This window comes from Cannabis sativa, chromosome 7 (genome assembly GCF_029168945.1).
Source record: "Cannabis sativa cultivar Pink pepper isolate KNU-18-1 chromosome 7, ASM2916894v1, whole genome shotgun sequence".
In the NCBI taxonomy this organism is placed as follows: domain Eukaryota; kingdom Viridiplantae; phylum Streptophyta; class Magnoliopsida; order Rosales; family Cannabaceae; genus Cannabis; species Cannabis sativa.
Genome location: NC_083607.1, coordinates 11,540,160 through 11,561,185, shown reverse-complemented (window position 1 = coordinate 11,561,185; position 21,026 = coordinate 11,540,160). Strand labels below are relative to the sequence as shown.

General features: G+C 37.9%; 2 protein-coding genes across 5 annotated transcripts in view; one reads left to right on the top strand and one right to left on the bottom strand.

The window, feature by feature from the left end:
- LOC115697798 (tropinone reductase homolog At5g06060) overlaps window positions 1–17,675 on the top strand; it is a 37,312-nt gene extending 19,637 nt beyond the window's left edge. Inside the window, exons 4-5 of the mRNA XM_030624928.2 lie at window positions 419–531; window positions 17,182–17,675. Coding sequence (XP_030480788.1) covers window positions 419–531; window positions 17,182–17,388 — 320 coding nt within the window. The 3' untranslated portion in view covers window positions 17,389–17,675. The remainder of the gene's footprint in view (window positions 1–418; window positions 532–17,181) is intronic.
- A 2,041-nt stretch (window positions 17,676–19,716) lies between these two features.
- The window catches only part of LOC115697794 (probable LRR receptor-like serine/threonine-protein kinase At1g29720), a 47,142-nt gene continuing 45,832 nt past the window's right edge, over window positions 19,717–21,026 (bottom strand). For all 4 annotated transcript variants that reach the window (XM_061101835.1, XM_030624919.2, XM_061101834.1 and 1 more), the window contains 3 exons: window positions 20,753–20,984; window positions 20,504–20,654; window positions 19,717–20,409 (listed from right to left, as the gene is read on the bottom strand). In XM_061101835.1, the coding sequence (XP_060957818.1) occupies window positions 19,927–20,409; window positions 20,504–20,654; window positions 20,753–20,984 (866 nt within the window). In that variant the 3' untranslated portion in view covers window positions 19,717–19,926. The remainder of the gene's footprint in view (window positions 20,410–20,503; window positions 20,655–20,752; window positions 20,985–21,026) is intronic.

Sequence of the window (21,026 nt, the reverse complement as noted above, 5' to 3'; positions counted from 1 at the left end):
AACTTTATCTTTAAATTCTCAAAATTAAATAAAACCTACTAAATTTTTAATAAATATCATCAATAAATGATCCATAAAATCCATAAAATACTATTAGATAATATCCTTGTTTCTATCATCAATACATAAAATTCTAATATCATGCACTTTCATTCACTAATTCAATAAAAACCCCTTTAAACCTAATAGATGGTCTAAAGCAAGATTTTTTATAATAAGGTAAGAACAATTAACTTAAATCTTAATGGATGCTAACTTACTTAGGCAATGAACAATTTTGATGAGTAATTAATTTGCTTTAAAGTTTGAATTATCTTATTATTAATTATTATTATTATTATTATTATTATTATTATTATTATTATTATTATTACTATTCTACTCACCTTACTTTGTTATTTGTGTTAACAATATATAGGAGCAATGAATCAGGTAACAAGAAACTTAGCATGTGAATGGGCAAAGGACAACATTCGTGTAAACACTGTTGCTCCAGGATTCACTAAAACAGACATGTTGGGAAGTTTTTCCGTATGTATTCTGCTAATTTTTTTTAATAAATTCCTTTTTTATATTTTAATTTTTTTCATTAATAAATATTCTTTAATTAAAATAATAACTAGAAATTTTATAAACATAAAAAATTAGGTTGAGAAAAAAAAATTGGAGTCACAAGCTAAAATGAAATTATATTATAGCTTCTCAATGTACATATATATGTTTGTGTTGACTGGTTTTTTAGCCAACCGACATAGAGTCATAATTAATGAGAACTAAAACAAAAATGTAATAAATACAAATGAAGAACACCATAATTTAAAGAGGTTTGGCCTCAAGTATTAGTAATTGCCTATTCCCCATGTGTTTTATTAATCTGACATGCATGTCAAGAACAGACTCTTGAATACAAGAAGTCAAATGGTAGAGTTTCTCTTAGTGAATATGAATTTTGGATTTCTTTCTAAGGCCAGGTATGACCCCTTATATAGGAAAAGGGTGGGTGCATCTCTCTTCAAAAGACACGACTTAAGGGTCTACTAAACCCTAATTGTGTACTGGAATATATCAATTGTTCCCTTGATTTTTGAGATTGGTTGAGGGACGATTCTTGTTGTGATATCCTACTATTTTTCGTGGGTTTGTAACCACTTTTGAGCTTTGAGCGAGGTTAAACATTTTGTATGCGCTAACTTATCAAATTTTTGCCAAATAATTCTTTGGGAGACTGTCCCGATAGGACTCGACCTTGTGTCATATCCATTGGAAAGATGAATTTGCTTCATACGTTAGGACTCCATGTCCATGTGTTATTTCAATACTTGCAATTGATGGAGATTAACTCATGAACAAGGATTGGTGTTGAATACTCGGGACGAACCTTGAGATCCTGGACAAATAAATCATCATCCATGTCCAAGTGGAGATGAATTATGGTTCCAAAGTTGGACGAGGATTGGGGCTAACACCCTCTTTGTATAGGGAGACTTTGGCTTGGGTAGACCCTAGGGGCTACTCAACCTCAGCCGAACCCTAGGGGTACTCGACCTAGGCCAACTCTCTATGAGGTGATTGTGGCTTAGTTCGTCTTAGAGGGCCTTTCATGTTAATGGTAAAACCTAAGTTCATAAGGGTTATACCCTTGTGTAAGGTGACCTTACGTCTTCTTTGTGTGTTTATTCTATTGTAATCTCATGCCACATGTCTTCATACAAACTAGGTCATTCTTATCAAAATATGGATAAAAAAATTCACCCCAACTTTCTAGTAGTATGACAATACGTTAACAACTTTTCCTGTTAGAGTTACGTTCTTTGGGTCCATCTTGATGGCTTAGTTGCCTTATACCAAGAACACCATGCCTCTACTACTACAATACATCCCAAACTTAAGAAAGAAAAAATAAAGTATCCTTTTACATAATTTTACAGCATAACCCCAATAGTAATTTCCACTATACTATTAAAAAATAAATTTCAAGGAAAAATAAATGGTTACAAGGAAGATAATTAGCTCCCTTGTGGAAAATAAAAATTAGAGAAGAAAATTCCAAGCTGTGATGGTGCATGGGAGCCTCTTCGCTGTATTTCTTGTGTTCTCGGGTTGTAATCTTTGAATGGGTAAGTAAAATGTTAACTCTTGAAAAAATCTTATTTTTTTATGCTTGTGATGTGTAGTGTAGGCTTTGGGTAACTCAATTTTGGCTTTGATTTCATGAAATTTGGACTAGTAATACCCCACTTTTGGTATTGTGACTTTGGGTGTTCTTACTTTTATGAAGAACACCAAGAACGCTATGGTCATGAGAAACATTATTTTTTATTTTTATTCATAGAAAATTCTCTAAAAAGTGTTTTTGGATGGTGTTTGTAGATAGAGGGTGTAGTATGTACCTTGGTAAAACTTTGAACCAACACTTATTAGGGCTAGAACCAATAACCCATGGGTGCATGGCCCAACACCACTCAACCATGGAGAATACCTCACTAGGCAAAGAATGGCTTAGCCTTACTCAAATAAGGTCGAGTTTGTTACTGAGCATATTATCATGTTGTCACGCGACCTTGAACGATCCTTAAAGAAATGGCTCAATACTACTTGAGTATGACTGAGTACATCATTATGATGTGGTTAGAAATTCCACTCAGATTAGGCTTTATAGCTCATTAAGGGTGGCCATTTTCCACTTTGTTTGGGTCAAAACTAAAAAGACCGAGTCATATTAGGTAGAACCCTAAGGGTTGAGTGCAGCCTTGATCATTTTCAGCAAGGGCCAAGTAGAATGGATTGTGAGGTTTTGTCTTTGCTTGTATTCTTCTCCCTTTGTTGGATTCTTGAGGATAGACAATTAGTGGTCAACATGATCACATGGCCATGGCCACCCGTACTATGTGACTAGAGCCGCATACTTTGAGAGGTGAGAGTAGGTGACCCGCTTTACTTGGTTAACTAGGGCACACTTAAAGATTTGGCATGGAAATAAGGAAATAATCACAAGTGTCAAGATGACCGTGTAGTGGCCTATATGATCGATATATGCGGCCTGGATGTTTTTGTTCATTAGGTACACATCAAGCTAACTTAGTTATCAATTCTAAAAATTCTTTGCTCATGATACTTGGATTACGACCCATAGCATTCAGCCTAAGTACCATGTTCATATCAAGAATGGTGTGTGACACTTTTGTGGTGAAAATGGTCTAAAATACACAAAGTACTCAACCTGAACTGGTCCCTAGGGGTACCCGATCGACTCCAAACCCTAAGGGGTACTCGGCTTGGGATGCCTAAATTTGATATATTATTTAAAGATCTTTCCAATGCCACTAGAATTACATCAATCAGAGTTGTTAGTAGAGATATATGCTCAAAACACTGAAGGTTACAGTGGAAGGTACTCGACTTGAGCTGACCCCTAGGGGGTACTCGACTTGGGCTGCCTAGATTTCAAAGATCATTAAAATGGATTTCCAATACTACCAAAATCTTGTCAGTCAAACTTGTGACTAGGGATATATGCATAAAAAACTAAAGATTGTGGGGTAAGTACTTGACATGAGCTAAATTCTAGGGGCTACTCAGCTTAGGCCAACCTCTAAGGGTGCTTGACATAGGCCACCTAGATTGAATAGATCATTGAAAGATCCAACATCACCATAATCACATCAATCAGGGTTATGAGTAGAGAGATATGCTCAAAGCACTGAATGTTGCATGGAAAAGTACTCAACATGAGCTCACCACAAGGGGGTACTCGACCGAGGATGACCCCTAGAGGGTACTCAACCTAGGCCACCTAGATTGGATATATCATTGAAAGTGCTTTCCAATGCCACCGAAATCACATTAATCAAATTTGTGAGTATAGGGATATTCTTAAACATTGAAGGTTTCCAGGCAAGGTACTCCACATGAGTATGCGATCTTGGTGCATGCAATATGGTTTGCAATCCTAGGGTATTATGCACTATGAAGGTCCTAATTTCCTTAAGTTATATTGCATGGATCACCTTAGGGTGCGTGGCTTAAGGCCAAGGAGTATGAAGGTCTTGGCACGTATGTGCCATGTTCTCGAGTCATCTATTAACAATATTTAACTCCCTTGGTGTTTGAGACATTAACACTCGCCTCATTAACATAGTTTCTTTAAGACTTATGCCATATACTTTGCATTGTCTTACATTCTTATGACTTTCCATGTGCTTGGATCTTGAGCCAAGTCTTTTTATTGTTGTTTGCATGTTATATGTATATACTTGTACCCCTCCTTCTATAGAGATGGATGCCTTTCATGTTTCCAACCCATGCAAGGAGCAAGGAGGGGGTAAGGCTTGATCGTTGATAACTTTGTATTTTTTCATCTAGTGAGGATGGCATCCAAGTGGATCTACTTATACTTTCATCAATCAGCCTTCAGATAGTTTTTTGTTACTATACTCCATACCTCAGATATGTTTCCTACAATGTCATAGTTGACGGTGAAAATTTGTCAAGCAAATTATAGCATGAAAATCGAAATTTAGATGTAAGATCTAGGATTAAGATGAAGATCAGGAAATATGAAAACTTATTGAAAAGTGCAGAGTAGCTATGAAGAACGATAGAAGTGTATATTTCTCTAGGTCAAGTGTTACAATAATTTTACAACCCCTTATCACATCTGAAAAAGGGGTATTGATAGGCTTTAATTTCCTAGGGCACACTAATGGTCCTAAGGGACATGGTGATATCCATGGCCTGCAAGCTACAGGTTGCAGGTGGTGGTCTTGCACCTTGTACCTTTTTCTAGTGACCGGTGGTCCCTAGTGGTAGGAGTAGTGGCTGTAATGCACCCTTGGTCAGGTTGTCAAGCTTTGCAAGTGTGGTGCCTCCACTACTTGTACCTCCTTGCCATTAGAACTTGCACAAGAATTTTTTGTACACACCTTTCATGCAGGCCTTGTCCTTGTGATCGGACTCTTGTTGCTTTCTTCTTCAACACGTAGGAAAATTTAACTAAGTATAGCTATGTTGCTGTGATCGTACTCTTGTTGCCTTCTTCTTCACTAGATCATGGCTGAGTGACTTTCTCTAATGCATGATCTAGTGACATTCCCTAATGCATGGCTAAGTGACATCGTGGAAAGCATGATAGTGAATGACATTGTGATAAGCATGGCTGAGGGACATTGTGAGAAGCATGGCCACTCAAATGCATGGTTGAGTGACATATGTGAGAAGCATGCCCGAGGGACCTTTGTCTTGAGATGGCTGAGTAACCTTGATGCTCACATGGCCGAGTAACTTCAAGCAATGCTTGGTCGAGCGGCCTCTCGAATTGTCATGGCCAAGTGACTTCAAGCCATGCTTGGCCAAGTGACCATCAACCCTACTCAGTTGAATGGCTCCCAATCTATAGTTTGGTTGTGTGGCCCTAGGATACATGCGTTTACCTGGTAATTCCTTGGCTGACTATTAAAGTCGGTTTCTTTTATTTATCGAGACTAATCATTGACTAATCTCAAAAATTGAACTTGTTAATTTTTGGGATTGACACTGGGCCCCCCAATCTACAAGAATTCATTTAAATTTTCTTGTAGACTAAGTTCGGCAAGTGCCATCCCTTTCACTTGGTTCTGCAGTAGTCTCTTTAGGCGCTTGTACCTTGAGATCTTTTATTTGAGGGAGTCTTTTTCCATTTGAGCTTTCTCAACCTCTTTTCTAATGTAAATGTATGATGAAGGGACTATAGACTCTTTAAGTAGCCTTTTACCGCTTACTTATTAGATATTAAGGGAGTTGTTAGCCTCTTGGGCTATGCTTAGCCTTTTTTAACTTTTTTGATTCTATTGAGGGAGTTGGTAGCCCTTAGGTGGTGCTTGACCTCTTACATTGCATCTGTGGCTCTTAAAGTGCATTTTGAAAGCTACAAAATCAGTAATCCTTTTAGAGAGGCTTCCCTCTCAGAGTTCTATCCAATTCTTCTTTTCTTCTTCTTTTTTTTTTCTTTTTTTACACAGCTTCATTCACTTTGACAATTTCGATTGACAAGTATAGTGAGCAAGCCAAACAGACCTGCGGAGAGTGATGAATGCCATATGTAAATTAAAAAATTAACATTTTCATTGATAATACAAATATTTAATCACCCAAATATATGAGCTACATTCAGAGGCCTATCAAGGGGCCCTCTTTGATTTAGTTCAACGTACAAAAGGTAAAGTTTCCATTGCTAAGAACACCTTCCCATATATTTGAGCTTCACTTAGAGGAAAAACTTGGATATTTAATTTTTATGGGATGTAGAGCGGAGGCTTTTACTTGAATGTATCAAATTATGAGTGCTAGGAGTATCGTCTAATACACCCTGTAGGGATATGATGAGCTTCCCGTACACTCACTTGTATCTGTTTCCAAAACTCTATTACCCTCCTTAATACAAATGTACTTCTCTGCTCTCTCACAGAAGTCTTCTATACCATCAAATTCACTTTTCAGCATATTCTTCCATAGTCTACTTCTGACAAACATGAGTTCATCGTCAGATATCCTCCCTACTTAGGAAACTTTGGAGTTAAAGCGATGGATGTATCTTCACATGCTTTCTTATTCTTCTTGCTTCATAATGGTCATACTTGTTATAGGCATAACGTAATCACTGGCTGCCTGATGTTGTTGAAGGAATTCTTCCAAAAATTGTTTCCAGTATGTGACTAATCTTGGCCCAAGCCTTTTGAACCACTTATATGCAGCTCCTTTAAGTGCGACCACAAAGCATTGGGACCTTACCTAGCATGACATTTTTTCATCTTCATTAGCTCGTTAAATGTTTGTAAATGGTACTTTGGATAAGTTTTACCATCATATGGTGTCATGGAAGGCTCCTTGAAATTGGGTGGAAGTTGTTCAATTTGAATTTCCCTTGAGAAAGGGGATCCTTCATCGAACACATCATCCTCCGGATTTCCCTTTGATGTGGTAGCCATCTTTTGATGTAGATCTCACATCTCTCCTTCTAGCTCCTTCATTCTTTTGTTCATCATTTCTTGATAGTTGGTACGTGGAATTTTAGTATTCCTTACAGTTTGCATGGGACCTATGAGTAGTAATCCTCTTGTCCCATCATCATGAAACTTCCCACGATGATTGAGGGATAATGCCTTTCTCTTGCTTTGCTCTTAAAAGGAGGTGCAGGCACGGTTCCCTCCATATGATCACTGGATGTTTCTATCATTACGGTCTTACTATAGTGGGTAGACTCACATTGCCTTGAATGACCTATAAGGTCCTTGTCTTGCAATGGGCCATTTTTGCTCTCATCCTTTAGGGTACTATCTATAAATGACACGGAGTTCCCTCCACCAACATGTGCAGTTGGGATCTCATGTTCTTTCTAGTGGTTAATGAGCAGAAAGTATAAGGCTTGGGTTTTTTCTTTGAGTATGCCGCTCAACACCTTTTGCATGCTAGTCACTATAATTTCTAGCATTTTGCTCTTCTAGTGGAGATCATTTATTTCATCTTCATAGTGGTAAGTTTGAGATTTTGAGCTCAATGAGTACGCTTACTTTTCTTTTCTGGGATGATGTCACAAGGTATCGGGATCTCTCAGTGTTATTGGTGGACGGCGCTTTACTAGAATTGTTTTGGCCATGACAGGCTATTCACACCAACATGTGTGATGGATGTAGCTACTCCATAATCTTGATGCCTTGAAGACGGTTGGAGTATCTTGGAGTCTTGTAGTTGTGGTAAGTAAGGAAACTACATGACTTGAGCTTGTTGCTGCCACAAATGGCGACAAACTATTGACTTTGAAAACTCATCAACCAAATTATAGTCGCAAAATCAAAACATAGATGCAACACCTAGGATTAAGATGAAGATATAAATATGAAAACTTTTAAAGCAAAAGTGCTAAATATCTATGGAGAAATATAAACGTGTATATTTCTCTAGGTCAAGTGTTACAATGATTTTCCAATCCCTTCTAATATTTGTGAAAGGGGTAATTATTTTATAATGGTCTAGGGTACACTAGTGATCCCAAGGGACATGGTGACATCCATGGCATGCAAGCTGCAGGTTGCAGGTGGTGGTCTTCCACCTTGTACCTTTGTCTAGTGTGAGGTGGTCCTGGGTTGCAAGAGTCGTGGTTGTAATGCACCCTTGGTCAGGTTGTGAGGCCTTGCAGGTGTGGTGTCTCCACTACTTGTACCTCCTTGCCTTTAGAACATGCAAAAGACCAATCCCTTCTAATATTTGTGAAAGGGGTAATTATTTTATAATGGTCTAGGGTACACTAGTGATCCCAAGGGACATGGTGACATCCATGGCATGCAAGCTGCAGGTTGCAGGTGGTGGTCTTCCACCTTGTACCTTTGTCTAGTGTGAGGTGGTCCTGGGTTGCAAGAGTCGTGGTTGTAATGCACCCTTGGTCAGGTTGTGAGGCCTTGCAGGTGTGGTGTCTCCACTACTTGTACCTCCTTGCCTTTAGAACATGCAAAAGACGTAGTTGTACACACCTTTCGTGCACGCCTTGCCCTTGTGATCGTACTCATGTTTCCTTGTTCTTCAACACTTAAGAAAATTTCACTAAGTATAGCTATGCTGTTGTAGGAGGGCATGTCAAGTGTGGATGTCGAGCGACTCTGGAGCATGCCAGCCTAATGACTCCATGAAGAGCATGACCGAGTGACTTTCTCTAATGCATGGTCGAGTGACATTGTGAGAAACATGACTGAATGACTTCTCTAATGGATGGTTGAGTGACATTGTAAGAAGCATGGTGAAGAGTGACATTATGAGAAGCATGATCGAGTTACTTCTCGAATTCATGGCTGAGTGACCTTGGTCTTAACATGGCCGAGTGACCTTAATGCTCACATGGATGAGTGAATTCAAGCCATGCTCGGTCGAATGTCCTCTTCAACGGTCATGGCCGAGTGACTTCAAGACATGCTTGGTTGAGTTATCATCAACCCTACTCGACCGAGTTGCTCTCAAGCTAGGGTTTGGTTGAGTGGCCCCAGTATACATGTGTTGACCTGGTCCTTCCTTAGCTAATTCTTCAAGTCAGTTTCTTTCATTTCTCAAGACTAATCGTTTACTAATCTCAAAAAATTAAACTTGTTAATTTTTAGGGTTAATAAGCTCGTACTTAGAAGACGACATAAGTAAATAATGTTCATGATCCGCAAGAAGCTTGGCGAGCTTCTAATTTACCAAAGCCGAAAGAATTTAACAAGGGGCCATGTTCTGAAAAAGATATGGATGACCATGATCCTACTTCCAAGATTGTTGATCATTACAGAGACCTATCATGAATAATTCCATTAGAGCAGTAGGATGGACTTACACCTGACCGGGTTGTTAACATTGGATGCGAAGTGTTGAATTGGGTAGACCTTGTTTTTTTCCCTTGGTAGATTACTTTTCTCATGGAACATATAGCACTATTTTCATGGGTGTAAAGAATTATGGCTATCCAAGCAGCTTTTAATCCTGGGCCCTAATCTTTTTTGGGACACCTTTCATGCTATGACATTCTTTTTCTTTTCTATGGAGCTATGCGACTCTTTTCCTATATTCTACCATGTGCTAACTTATGTGGCATGTACCACACTATGCATAAATATTTATTTATTTATTTATTTTTATACTTGATGATGTATTGCATACATGTCGCTCAAGACATTGAGCAATGCACAAGCACTTTAAAACTCAACATTTTTAAAATCCATTTAAGTGAGTGTGCAATGTTATCCTTATTAGTCTATGTATGAGTGTGGTTCCCCCTAAGTGACTAAGAAGGTTTGCATTTTGGTCACTTGCTAAATAACCAGAATTTTTATGTAAGAACTGCCATCATCCCTTGGGTTAGCCACTATGATTTCATACTATTTACCCAAAAACTGACCCTGGTGACGTGGACATCAATGTTTGACATGTGGAAAGAAAGAAAACATCCAAGATTTGAGTAGTCCTGAGTCATAGTAGTTGACCTGGGAGGGGTCCTTAGCCCTGCACCTAGGTTGACTTTGGGAACTCCAAAATGAGTGTTTAGAACTCACTAAGTTGTTTCAAACTCACAATCCTTAAGTATTTTAAATAAAGAAGATAAGGAGAATCATGTCCAAAGTCAAGAAACAAAAACGAGATGAGAAAACACCCCGAAAGTCAATCCAGGCGCCTAGGGTTTCACCTAGCACCCAAGTTTGACATCCCAACTAGGGTTTTAGTTTTTGGGTCCATTTTTGTGCAAATGACTCAACCTTTATACTTTGACATGAATAAGACATATGACGAACATATTTAAGGCATCAGAATTAGAATTGGAGCACTTTTAATTTTGAGCACCAGGCACCTCGGCCACCTAGTTCACCCAGCGCCCAGGTTAACATATTGTTAACCTAGGGCGCTTCCAATCACAATATCAAAGAAGTATCCCGAGCATTTTGTTAGTTTCCATCTAAAACAAAGAATAAAGTGCTTTTAGGAAAGAAACAAATCGACCTAGAGGCAAAAAGGGGGACCAAATGCTAAGGTTAACCTAGGCATTAGGCCCAGCGCCCAAGTTGACACTTTATCAACCTGGGCCATTTCTAGAAACAAATTAGAAGAATTCTTCAGGGAATATTCTCCATTTTTGCCAATAATTAATATTTGGGTGCTTTTGGTAAACAAACAGATTCATTTGGGAGCCAAAACTAGGATCTAGCGCCCATGTTGACCTAGGTGATGGGCCTAGCGCCCATATTGACATTTTTTCAACCTCGTCCATTTTCAATAAGTTTTTTAAGTAGTCTTCCAGGCATATTCTCCATTTTCACAAATAACTAAGATACAAGTATTTTTGGGAATCAAACAGAACCATCCTGTGGCAAAAAGCTAGACCCAGTGTGTAGGTTGACATTGACATTTTATCAACCTCGGTTATTTCTAGTCATTTTTCTCGAAAATTTTTGTGGGCATGTTTTTTATTTTCATAAATACCAAAGATACAAGTGTTCTCGGGGGGCCAAAATTGGACCCAAGCCCCCAAGTTGACATGGGCACTAGGCCTTGCGCCTAGGTTGATGTGCAACTTAATTTGCATGTTTTCGCTCCTTAAACACAAATTCTACTCCCAACATTCTTCTTCTTTTTGTCAGAAATGAGGTAGGAGACCTCATTTGCAATTTCAAATTCCTTAAAAGTATCAAAATGAGCCTCTGGAAGTCACCCAAGAAGCACCTGGCGCCCAGGCTAATAGATAGCCTTGTGCTTTGGGTTCTGCATATAAGAATTGGAATTTGTCTTAGACCATCCGACTATTTTTTTTGTATTAAATGAGAGCTAATACTTGTGAAAGGTCAAATTCACACTTCGATATTTCACCCTTATTAAGGTGGAATAGGGGAGTTTTGAGTCTACACAATTTCACCAAAAAGTCTCTGAGAACTGGTAAACAACTTCACCAAAGTGAAGAAAATGATTAAGTGATGTCAACATACCACTTAAGCATCAAAAAATACAAGTCTCTGAAATTTTTCCACTTACTCAGCATCCTGATTAACGACAAAATGTCAACTTTGGTGCTGGATGTTCACCTGGGTGCTGGGTGCTAAATAACTTTCAGTAAAATTGCCATAATTCCCTCAATATTGATACAATTGATGCGATCCAACATGCATTTTAAATCTCATTCAAGTCATGTGTCACACTCATATTGCAATTCAAAATATTTTAAGTCCAAAATTTGTGCCCAATATTTTGATAGATTTCCCAAAAATAATCCAACAGACGAGATTCAAACTCAGAAAATTGATGATTTTATCAAAATTTGATTTTCACCATTTGATAATCATCAATGGTCAAGATTAGCCCAAAGAGAATTTTCACATTTTTGTCTTATTTTATTAATATTTCAATAGGACCTCCTTCCTATAAAAGGAGAGCTCTTCTAGCTCATTTTTCACATTCTTTTAAGTCCTCATAAGGTTAGAGAATCTCTCTCTAGCAATTAGAGATCTTGCCTTGGCCAGTTTCTTGTAATTCTCGTGAGAAATAAAAACTAAAAGTAGACGTAGCTCTATTATCATCGCGACACGAAGAGAGAACTACTATAAATTTCATGTTTCTCTCTATTTATTACTTAAAATTATTTTTCCTCTCGCCAATCTAGCGAGCGAATAATGGCCAAATTTCTACGTCGACACATGCACTCTTAAAATTATGTGACTAAATCACTAAAGTTAGCAAGATAAACAAGTATTTCAGGTTCATAAATAGATTCAATAATAATCATATGAGCTCTGTCATAACTTGAATTTTTTTTTTGATGAATAGAATGGGAAAATGTGCCTAATGACATCAAGTTGGGTGCACGTGCCTTATAAAAAGAAAACAAACTTCGTTGGTGGGGTTGTCTTATAGCTTAAGCAGTTGCTGAAAAGAAACTTTACTGATAGTACCATCAGAGGTGTACTTTGTTCCAATAGCGAGGCCCTGGTACCAAGTTCATGTTGGAATTGTACCGTGCAAACTTATATGTTCCAGGATGAATGACCTCTACCGCTTTGTAAGGTCCTTCCAAATTAAGAGCAAACTCAAGATGGTGTGACTTATGCCCACCATGTCTTCATGTCACCAGGAAAAGATGTCTTGGTTCGAGAGGTACTTAATGGGGACAAGGTTGGCCTTCTTGACCTTGGTAATGCTTGTTAGCCTAGCCAAAGCATTCACAATCGTATAATCTTCCCTTGCTAGTTTTAAACCAGCGATCAGTTCTTCATCTTTTGCTTTATTATTGGAAGCGGTGAATCTTAAGTGGATAGCAGCATGAATGTACTACACTTCAGGAGTGGTCAAGGTAAGACAAGCTCCTTACAATTAGTCAACAGAAGAGCCACCAATGTGAAGCTTCCAAGTATCCTTTGGATGCTTTTGCTCTTGCTTCTTATCTAACCCTAATATATGTGGTTCAAGTAAGCTACTCAAGTCAGTACTTTGGGTGATACCTTGTGGTCATGGGTTTTGGCCTTACTTGCTTAATACTATTCTCTAGTCACTTGTTATCATTAGTGTTACTAACATCGTTCTTATTGTTGACACTCTTCCCATTTTTTTAGCCATTATTATTATTGTTCCTTGACCTTGGGAACCTTGGCCGCTAAAACTTGCTCCATTCACAAACTTTTTGGCGTGATCAAGGCCTTTGATGTTCTGTTCAGCCTCTTCCGACTTAATAAATTTCTCTGCTCTATCAAGGAAGGCTTTCTTGGAGTGGGTTAGCTTCCTCCCTATGTCTATCCAGAGTCGACTTCCCACATTGATGCCCCTATGACCATGGCCAGCTTGCCATTGTCACTTAGACTTTTTACTTTTGTTGCTTCTTACATGTAGGATGAATATAGTACTTGAGTGGCTTGCTTGGCCTTTGTTTATTAGCACTAAGTCACCCAAGTTTGCGAGTATTTATTTATCATAAGAGAATTTATAGAATATTCCAACAAGCTCGTCCTACGAAGTATCCTCCCCAGGGCTAACATGGAGATTCATTATTGTGTCATGTCTATTAAGGCCGCGAAGAAGACACAACATATGAGGTCGTCATTTATTCCTTGAAGATCCATCTGGATCTTGAAGTTCTCAACATGGGTGAAGGGATCTTCTTTACCCATGTACATCTTGTAGGTCGACATCTCGAACTTGGTTGGGATTGGGAGGTCATTGATTCTTTGTGAGAAGGAAGACTCTCTTCTACTGTCCAACTTTAAGTGTGTTAGTTTTTGTGCGGTAAGGTCCCTAACACACCGGGTTAGCACGTCTAACTATGGTTGGATCACCGTATCTATGATGACTTATGGTTGGACGACACTGAAGCCTTTGTTGACCTGATCTTCTTAAATCGTCTCATGCGAAGCTATATGATTTAAGCCTCCATTGTCCCTATTTTCCTAATTTCCCTAATTTCTAATAATGGTATTCTGAAGGTCCTCAACCCCTTAGGCTCCCATTTGGTTAAAGACTAATCTTAGCCTTTGGGGCATACTGTCAACATTTTCGTTGTTTGCTCTTCCAGATACTATGGGCAGTATTTAATGATTCTCACCTCTTTGAGGTGGGTTGTTGGTGGGTTTATGCTGCCTTAAATGGACATACAGTCCTACAAGCTAATAGCCTATCCTACCATTTTTATTTTGGTTGTTAGCATTACTCTCAGCTTTATCTTCTCCATGACCATCAGGGTAGGTGGGACGTTATTAACTAGTGATTTCGAGGTCTTCCCTTCTAGTTCTTAGTCAATTATTCCTTGGTTGACCATTCTCCTGTTGAGGTTGGTCATTGCAGCGGGGTTGCCAAACTCGTTGTTGGGCTAGCCTTCTTTTGTTCCCATGTTGGCTAACACTGTTGTTCCTAGAGTTTCCTCCTCCGTTCTTCCTCATCAGAACATTATGATTGTTTTCCCTTCCCATAAGGTGTTTTGAAAGGACTTGGTCATCCACAGGGAGTGGACAGTCGTTGTTATTGTTGTTAGGGTCTCTATTAGAATGATGACTCTTGACATGATCCCTATCCCTAAGACGGTGGTATGGTTCGTAGACCACCCTTTATTGTTGGTCCCTAGGGGTACGTAGGTCCTCGCTATTGGTCTGTTGGTCAATCGACACTTGTTGGTTGATGGCATCCGTGCCTAAACCTTTGATGTTTTGCTGCACATAACTCCAAATCAAGTTAGCCACTTCCCAAGTACGTCAATTCATAGTTTCTTGACACCTTTCCATCTCCTGAGCGTGTTCATCCAACCAAGATCGAAGTTCTCTCCTTTTTTGTCAAGACTCTCAAGAACATTCGTTTGAGCTTAGGCTTTTTCTTGGTGCACGCTCTGAACATGGTCTTACACTTAGCCAATTGCATCCCTCAACTGATCAATATCAGGATTGATCCCTTCTATATTCACATGGGGCTCATTACGTCTTGCCCTAAAAGCGCCAATACCCCTAAGGCATTAGAATGGCTTGTGCCTTCATCAGTCTGAATGAAAAAATCTTGTAGTGTCCCTACCGATTGCACTGCCAGTTGCACCTCTGCCCATGGTGGGAGCTATGATTGTACGGCAAGCGATAGTCTGTCCATCAACTTTAGTTTGGGCGATGGTATGCCTAGTGGTGGTGTTTCCTCGACTACCAGGATGTGGCAGTCGCTCGCCACAGTTTCAGGAAGGTTCTCACCAATAGGACTTGGTGGGCATTGTCAACACCCTCCTCAGTTCATTCTTTAGATGATCTTTTGGTAAACACCATTATTTTCGGTAAAAGCTTCGAGATTTTGGCTTAAGCTCTCAATGAAAGTACTAAAATAAAATGTTGATTAGTTTTTTAGTCAATCGACACGGGGTCTTAATTAATGAGAATAAAACAAAAAACATGTAATAAATGCTAATAAAGAACACAAGAATTTAAAGGTTCAGCCTCAAGTGTTGGCAATAGCCTACTCCCCTTGTATCTTATTAATCTGGGTTGTAAGTCAAGAACAAGCTCCTCAGTGCAAGAAGTAAAAATGATAGAGTTTTTCCTTGTGAATGAATTTTCGATCCCCTCTCTAGGTCAAGTATGTTGCCTTATATAGGGAAATGGATCATGCACTTCGCTTAAGGAGGCATGTCCTAAGGTTCGGTTGAATCCCAACTACATGAGAGAATATCTCAACTATCCCTGTGATTCTCAGAATGTGTTAAGACTCGATTCTTTTGGTGACATACAACTTTTTTTGTGGATTTGTAACAACTTTTGAGCTTTCAGTGGGATTGGACATCGTGAGTGTGTCTCCTTATCAAGTGCTGGGAAAAATAATCAATTGGGCGATTGTCCGTATGGGACTTGACCAAGTCAGCCTTAGGGGGACGCTCAGCCTTGGTCAACCCCTAAAGGGACACTTGACCTTGTGTCGTTACCCTCAGGACATACACCTTTGCTTCTTACTTTGATCCAATTTTGGGACTCTACGGTCTTTGTCATGTGTTACTTTGACACTTGTAGTTATATGGAGATTAAACCATACGAATAAACAGATGTTGAGTACACGGGATGAACCATGGGACTTTGAGGAAATAGGCCATCACCCTTGTCCAAGCAGGGATAGGGTTTGGTACCAAAGTTATAGGAGGACGGGTCCAACACCACCTTGATGACGGAGGACTCGACTTAAGCTGACCCCTAAGGGGTACTCGTCTTGAGCCGACCCCTAAGGGGTACTCAACAAAGACTGACCCTTAATGGGGTGAATGTGGACCTTGAGCAAGTAAATCAGCAACCATGTCGAAGTGGAGATAGGGTATGGTATTACAGTTGTACGAGGATAAGATGGGAGCCAACACCCCTTGTTGAGGGTGGACTCGGCCTTGGCCGACTCTCAGTGGGGGACTCGGCCTAAGTTGTTCCCTAAGGGGGTACTCGACCTAGGCTGATCCCTAAAGGGGTGACTATGTCCTAGTCTATATTTTTCAAGGACCCTTCATACTAAAAGTTCACCTATGGTCTATAAGGATTGTACCCTTTGCCCTTTAATAATTATTCCTTATATAAGGTGATTTTACATTTTCCTCAGGAATTTATCTCTTCTAACCTTATGTCATATATCATTATTTTTACTGCATCACCCTTACCAAAATAAGAGAAAATAATTTATTTTAGAGTTTATGCTACTACAAAGTAATAAACTTTTAATTAAATATATCAAAAAATTAAAATGATCTGAAAAAAAAAAAAAAAACTACATCATCATACCCCTACTTAGTGGCAGACCCATAAATGACAAAGAAATTAAAAAAAAAAATAATTATGTACAATTATAATAGGTGTGGTCAATCTACCGTATTCCGTACTCTCTACTCCCTAGTGGCCATATGTATAACATTTAGCTCAAAGTAAATAAATTTAATATTTGGGCCCCCCTATTCAATTCTTTGGTAGTATCATATGTTAAATTAATACAATTAACATGTAGTATCATATCAGGCCTATCTATGAGTCTATGACCACATCAATGTTAATAATAAAGTATTTGAAGTACATATTCTCTCTTTCTAGATTTTTTTTTTTTTTTTTGAAATCACATATTCTTTCTTTCTAAAAGAAAAAAAAAAGTTATTTTATGTCAATAAAACCCTAAACAATGATTTTAATTTCTTTTCTAATAAAGAGTCATAACAATGTAATGTAGGAGCATGGTGATAAAGAAGGAATTTTGGGTCAATTAGTTGATCGAAACCCAATAAGACGAAAAGCAGAGCCTAGTGATATTTCATCGGTTGTGGCTTTTCTTTGTTTCTCTGCTGCTTCATTTGTGACAGGCCAAGTTATTTACGTTGATGGTGGATTTACTGTTAGTGGTTTCCCAAACCCATCTCCAGATCATGATGAGGACTAGAACTAGAAGATTATATTTACATTTCAATAATTATATAAATATGCGTGGATGCAACTCTCTACCTCAAATAAATTAATTTCGTGTGTTTTATTGGTCGATACTTATATAAATATGAAGAATAATTAATAATATCTATGAAACTATGTTACACTTGCACGCACAATATTATTTGTTTTTATGGGGATTTGCACGCTAGAACATCTTTAAGGAGTTCGTTAAATTTGATGTCACATTGTAAAATTATATTCGCTCTAATCAGAACACAAAAATTATAGTCTTCTGGTAAATTACGAAATAGTCTTCAACATTATTAAATAGTTAGTTTCACATCTTATCTCTGAAGGTTCATATTTATGTTATTGTTTTTTCTGGTTAATGTTTTTGGCGAGTTTAATTTTAATTAGGCTAATTAGGATTTTTGTCCCCTGAACTTTGACATGTACCAAATCATGCTCCATGAACTTTTAAGATCGTTAAAAATGCCCATGAACTATTAAAATTGTTATATTTAAAGACTTTTGTCAAATTTCATTCAATTTTACTATTTAAAAGATTATTTATGTACTAAATCATGCTCCAAAACTTTGATATCTACCAAATCATGCCCCTCGAACTTTGACATGTACTAAATTATGCCCTCTGAACTTTCATCCATGTTAGACTTTTTTACTAAAATTAGAAAAAAAAAAATCCTTAAATCCAACAATCTCAATAGTTCAAGGGGCATTTTAACGACCTTAAAAGTTCAGTAGGCATTTTTAACGACCTTAAAAGTTCAGGGGGCATGATTTAGTATATGTAAAAGTCCAGGGGGCAAAAATCCTAATTAGCCTTTTAATTATTAAATGTATGTTTAAGTTTATAATACCTTCTTTTATGTACTATTGACTGTGTTTTAATTTTATAATATTCTATTGTGTAATATAAAGTATGTGTACTCTTAATTAATAAGAATGTGATACCTAATTTGTCTAATTTTAATTTTGATGTGTGTTCACTACTATAAAAAAGAGTATTCGCGACGGTTTTAAAAACACTTTTTTGGGGAACCGTCGCTAAAAAAATTGAGTGTTTAAAACCGTCTAGAAAAATAGGATATTCCCGACGGTTTTAAACTGACGAAAGGTATAGATGACGGTTTTTAAACGTGCCTTAAAATGGAATGGCCTACGGTTTAAAACTGTTGGCAATAACATAGGCCATCGCTTGTAGTATTGCCGACGGTTTTAAACCGTAGGCAATTCTCATGATCATGCTTCAATTTTACGCGTTTCGGATCTGAAATGTTATTTCCTGCATCATAAATTTCAAATTTTTACTTTCCTTATTTTAAATTTGAGATGAAAGAACTTGGACCAGTTCAAAAGATACTTGGTATCGAAGTCTCTTAGAAACGGAAGGAAGGGACTATTAGCATAAAGCAGTCCGGGTACATCAAGAAAATTATTCAGAAGTTCAACATGGAAGACACAAAGAGTACATCCGTTCCGTTAAGGAGACAGATTGTTTTGTTAAAGGAACAATGTCCTAACAATACGAAAGAGAAAGAAGAAATGAAGGATGTACCCTATGCAGTGGTTTTAGGATGTTTAATGTATGTGATGGTGAGCACGAGACCAGACATAGCTCACACTTTAAGCATCCTAAGCCGGTTCATGTCCAATTCGGAATTGGAACATTGGAAAGTCGTTAAATAGTTATTGAGATATTTGAAGGGCACATGAGATTATGGTCTGACCTATGAAAAAGGAAAATGGAGAATTGCATTCTTTCTTCATTATTGACGTTCTTTTAATTTGAAGTAACTAGGTGGAATTTGAGGTATAGTTCCTCCAAATAAAAAAGTCTCCTATATCATTCCTGGAAAGTCATCCTTGGAAGGTTAGGTGTCTCCCGGACCTTGTTCCTAGACAACTTACTTGTCCATCCCGGAAGGTGTCTTGTCGATTGATAGTCGAGTCCGGATGGGAGTTCCCAGATGATTATCATGTCCACTCTAGGTTCAGTCTTCAGGATAACTAGTCCTTGCCTAGAAAAGAGTTCCATCTGGCTAAATATCTCTCCTAGATTGGTAGACCCGGATAGTCGACCTCAGTAGGCTATTTCCTATCTGGAAGCATCATCAGCGAGTATCCTTGGTCCACGAGTATGAATGCTCTTATATGTTTCTGGAGGTCCTGATAATTAAGTTGAGGTGGAGACTTTGCTCAAAGAAAAATTAGTTAAATTAGTTATTTTTCTATGGAAGTGTGAATCTCTACACATTTCAGATTAGATTGGTTTGGATATTTCCTTAGCATTCCTAGAGGAATCACGTCAATCAACATAGTGATCAAAGCGGTATATATCATTCAATAGAGCAAAGTATGTCAATGTTTCCTTACTCTCTTTACAATAAAATACACACCTTACAAAAAGACTTGCCTTAGTGTCATTATTATAACGCATGGTTTGGATATCCTTACAGGAAAAAAAAGACTCATCACCTTATTAAACTAAGAAACTATAGCATGGTTCAAGTGATGCCATCTCAAGAACTTAATGCCAAGCTGATGAACTATGACCCGAAACCAAAGAAGAAATGTCACTGTTGTTCATGGAATCAGGATTGATTTCATATAGATCATGAAGAGATAAGGATGCAGGATTGACTTGGTAGAGATCATGAGCAGAACTACTTGTAGAAGGTTCACTAAATCTTTGGTTGAAAGAACTAGAACCTTGGATTTCAGAAGAATTCTTCCTTTGAACTTGTTGATAGTAGTTTTTGAGTGATTTAAATCTCAAGTCACTTTCCAAATCAACACGAAATATATCAGGATCAGAAACCACATTAGTAATAGCAGTTTGTTCCTCAAGCATACCAACCACTTCTGACATTGTAGGCCTTAGCGTTGGAGATGCATTGGTGCATAAAAGAGCCAGTTTAAGAACTCTTTCAGCCTCTTCCTTGTTAAAATTACTCTCCAAATTCGGATCTATTAGCACCAGTAAGTCTTCCTTTCGTTGCAAAGCGAATGCCTGTAAATGAATGAACTATATTCAAGAACACCCCACCAAATATTCATAAAAATTTAATATATTAAAGAAGTAACGTAAGATACATTCTCCTTACATAATCAAGAAGACAAACACATTCATTTTCAGGTTTGTAGTTTGTATTGCTCTTCCCACTAACAATTTCTAAAGCAACTACACCAAAGCTATAAACATCTGCCTTTTCAGTCAAATAACCCCATAATGCATATTCTGGAGCCATGTATCCTCTGACACATCATTCAAATAAATGTTTCAAGGTTAAATTATATACCTTTTTGATCATTAATGTACAATAAGATATTGAATTTTTGTAAAATTTACTTACATGGTTCCAGCAATTCGAGTGCTAATGTGGCTGTCATCCTCTTCATGAAGCTTAGCCAATCCAAAATCTGAAATCTTAGCATTAAGATCTCTATCAAGTAACACATTTGTTGCCTTAATGTCTCTATGAACAATCTTCAGAGGTGACCCTTCATGAAGGAACAAAAGGCCTTTGGCTATTCCAACACATATGTTAAACCTCGTTGACCAATCCAGTTTCAAACCACTCTTACCTTCACATTCAAATGATAACTACTTAGTTTACCAAAAAGTTT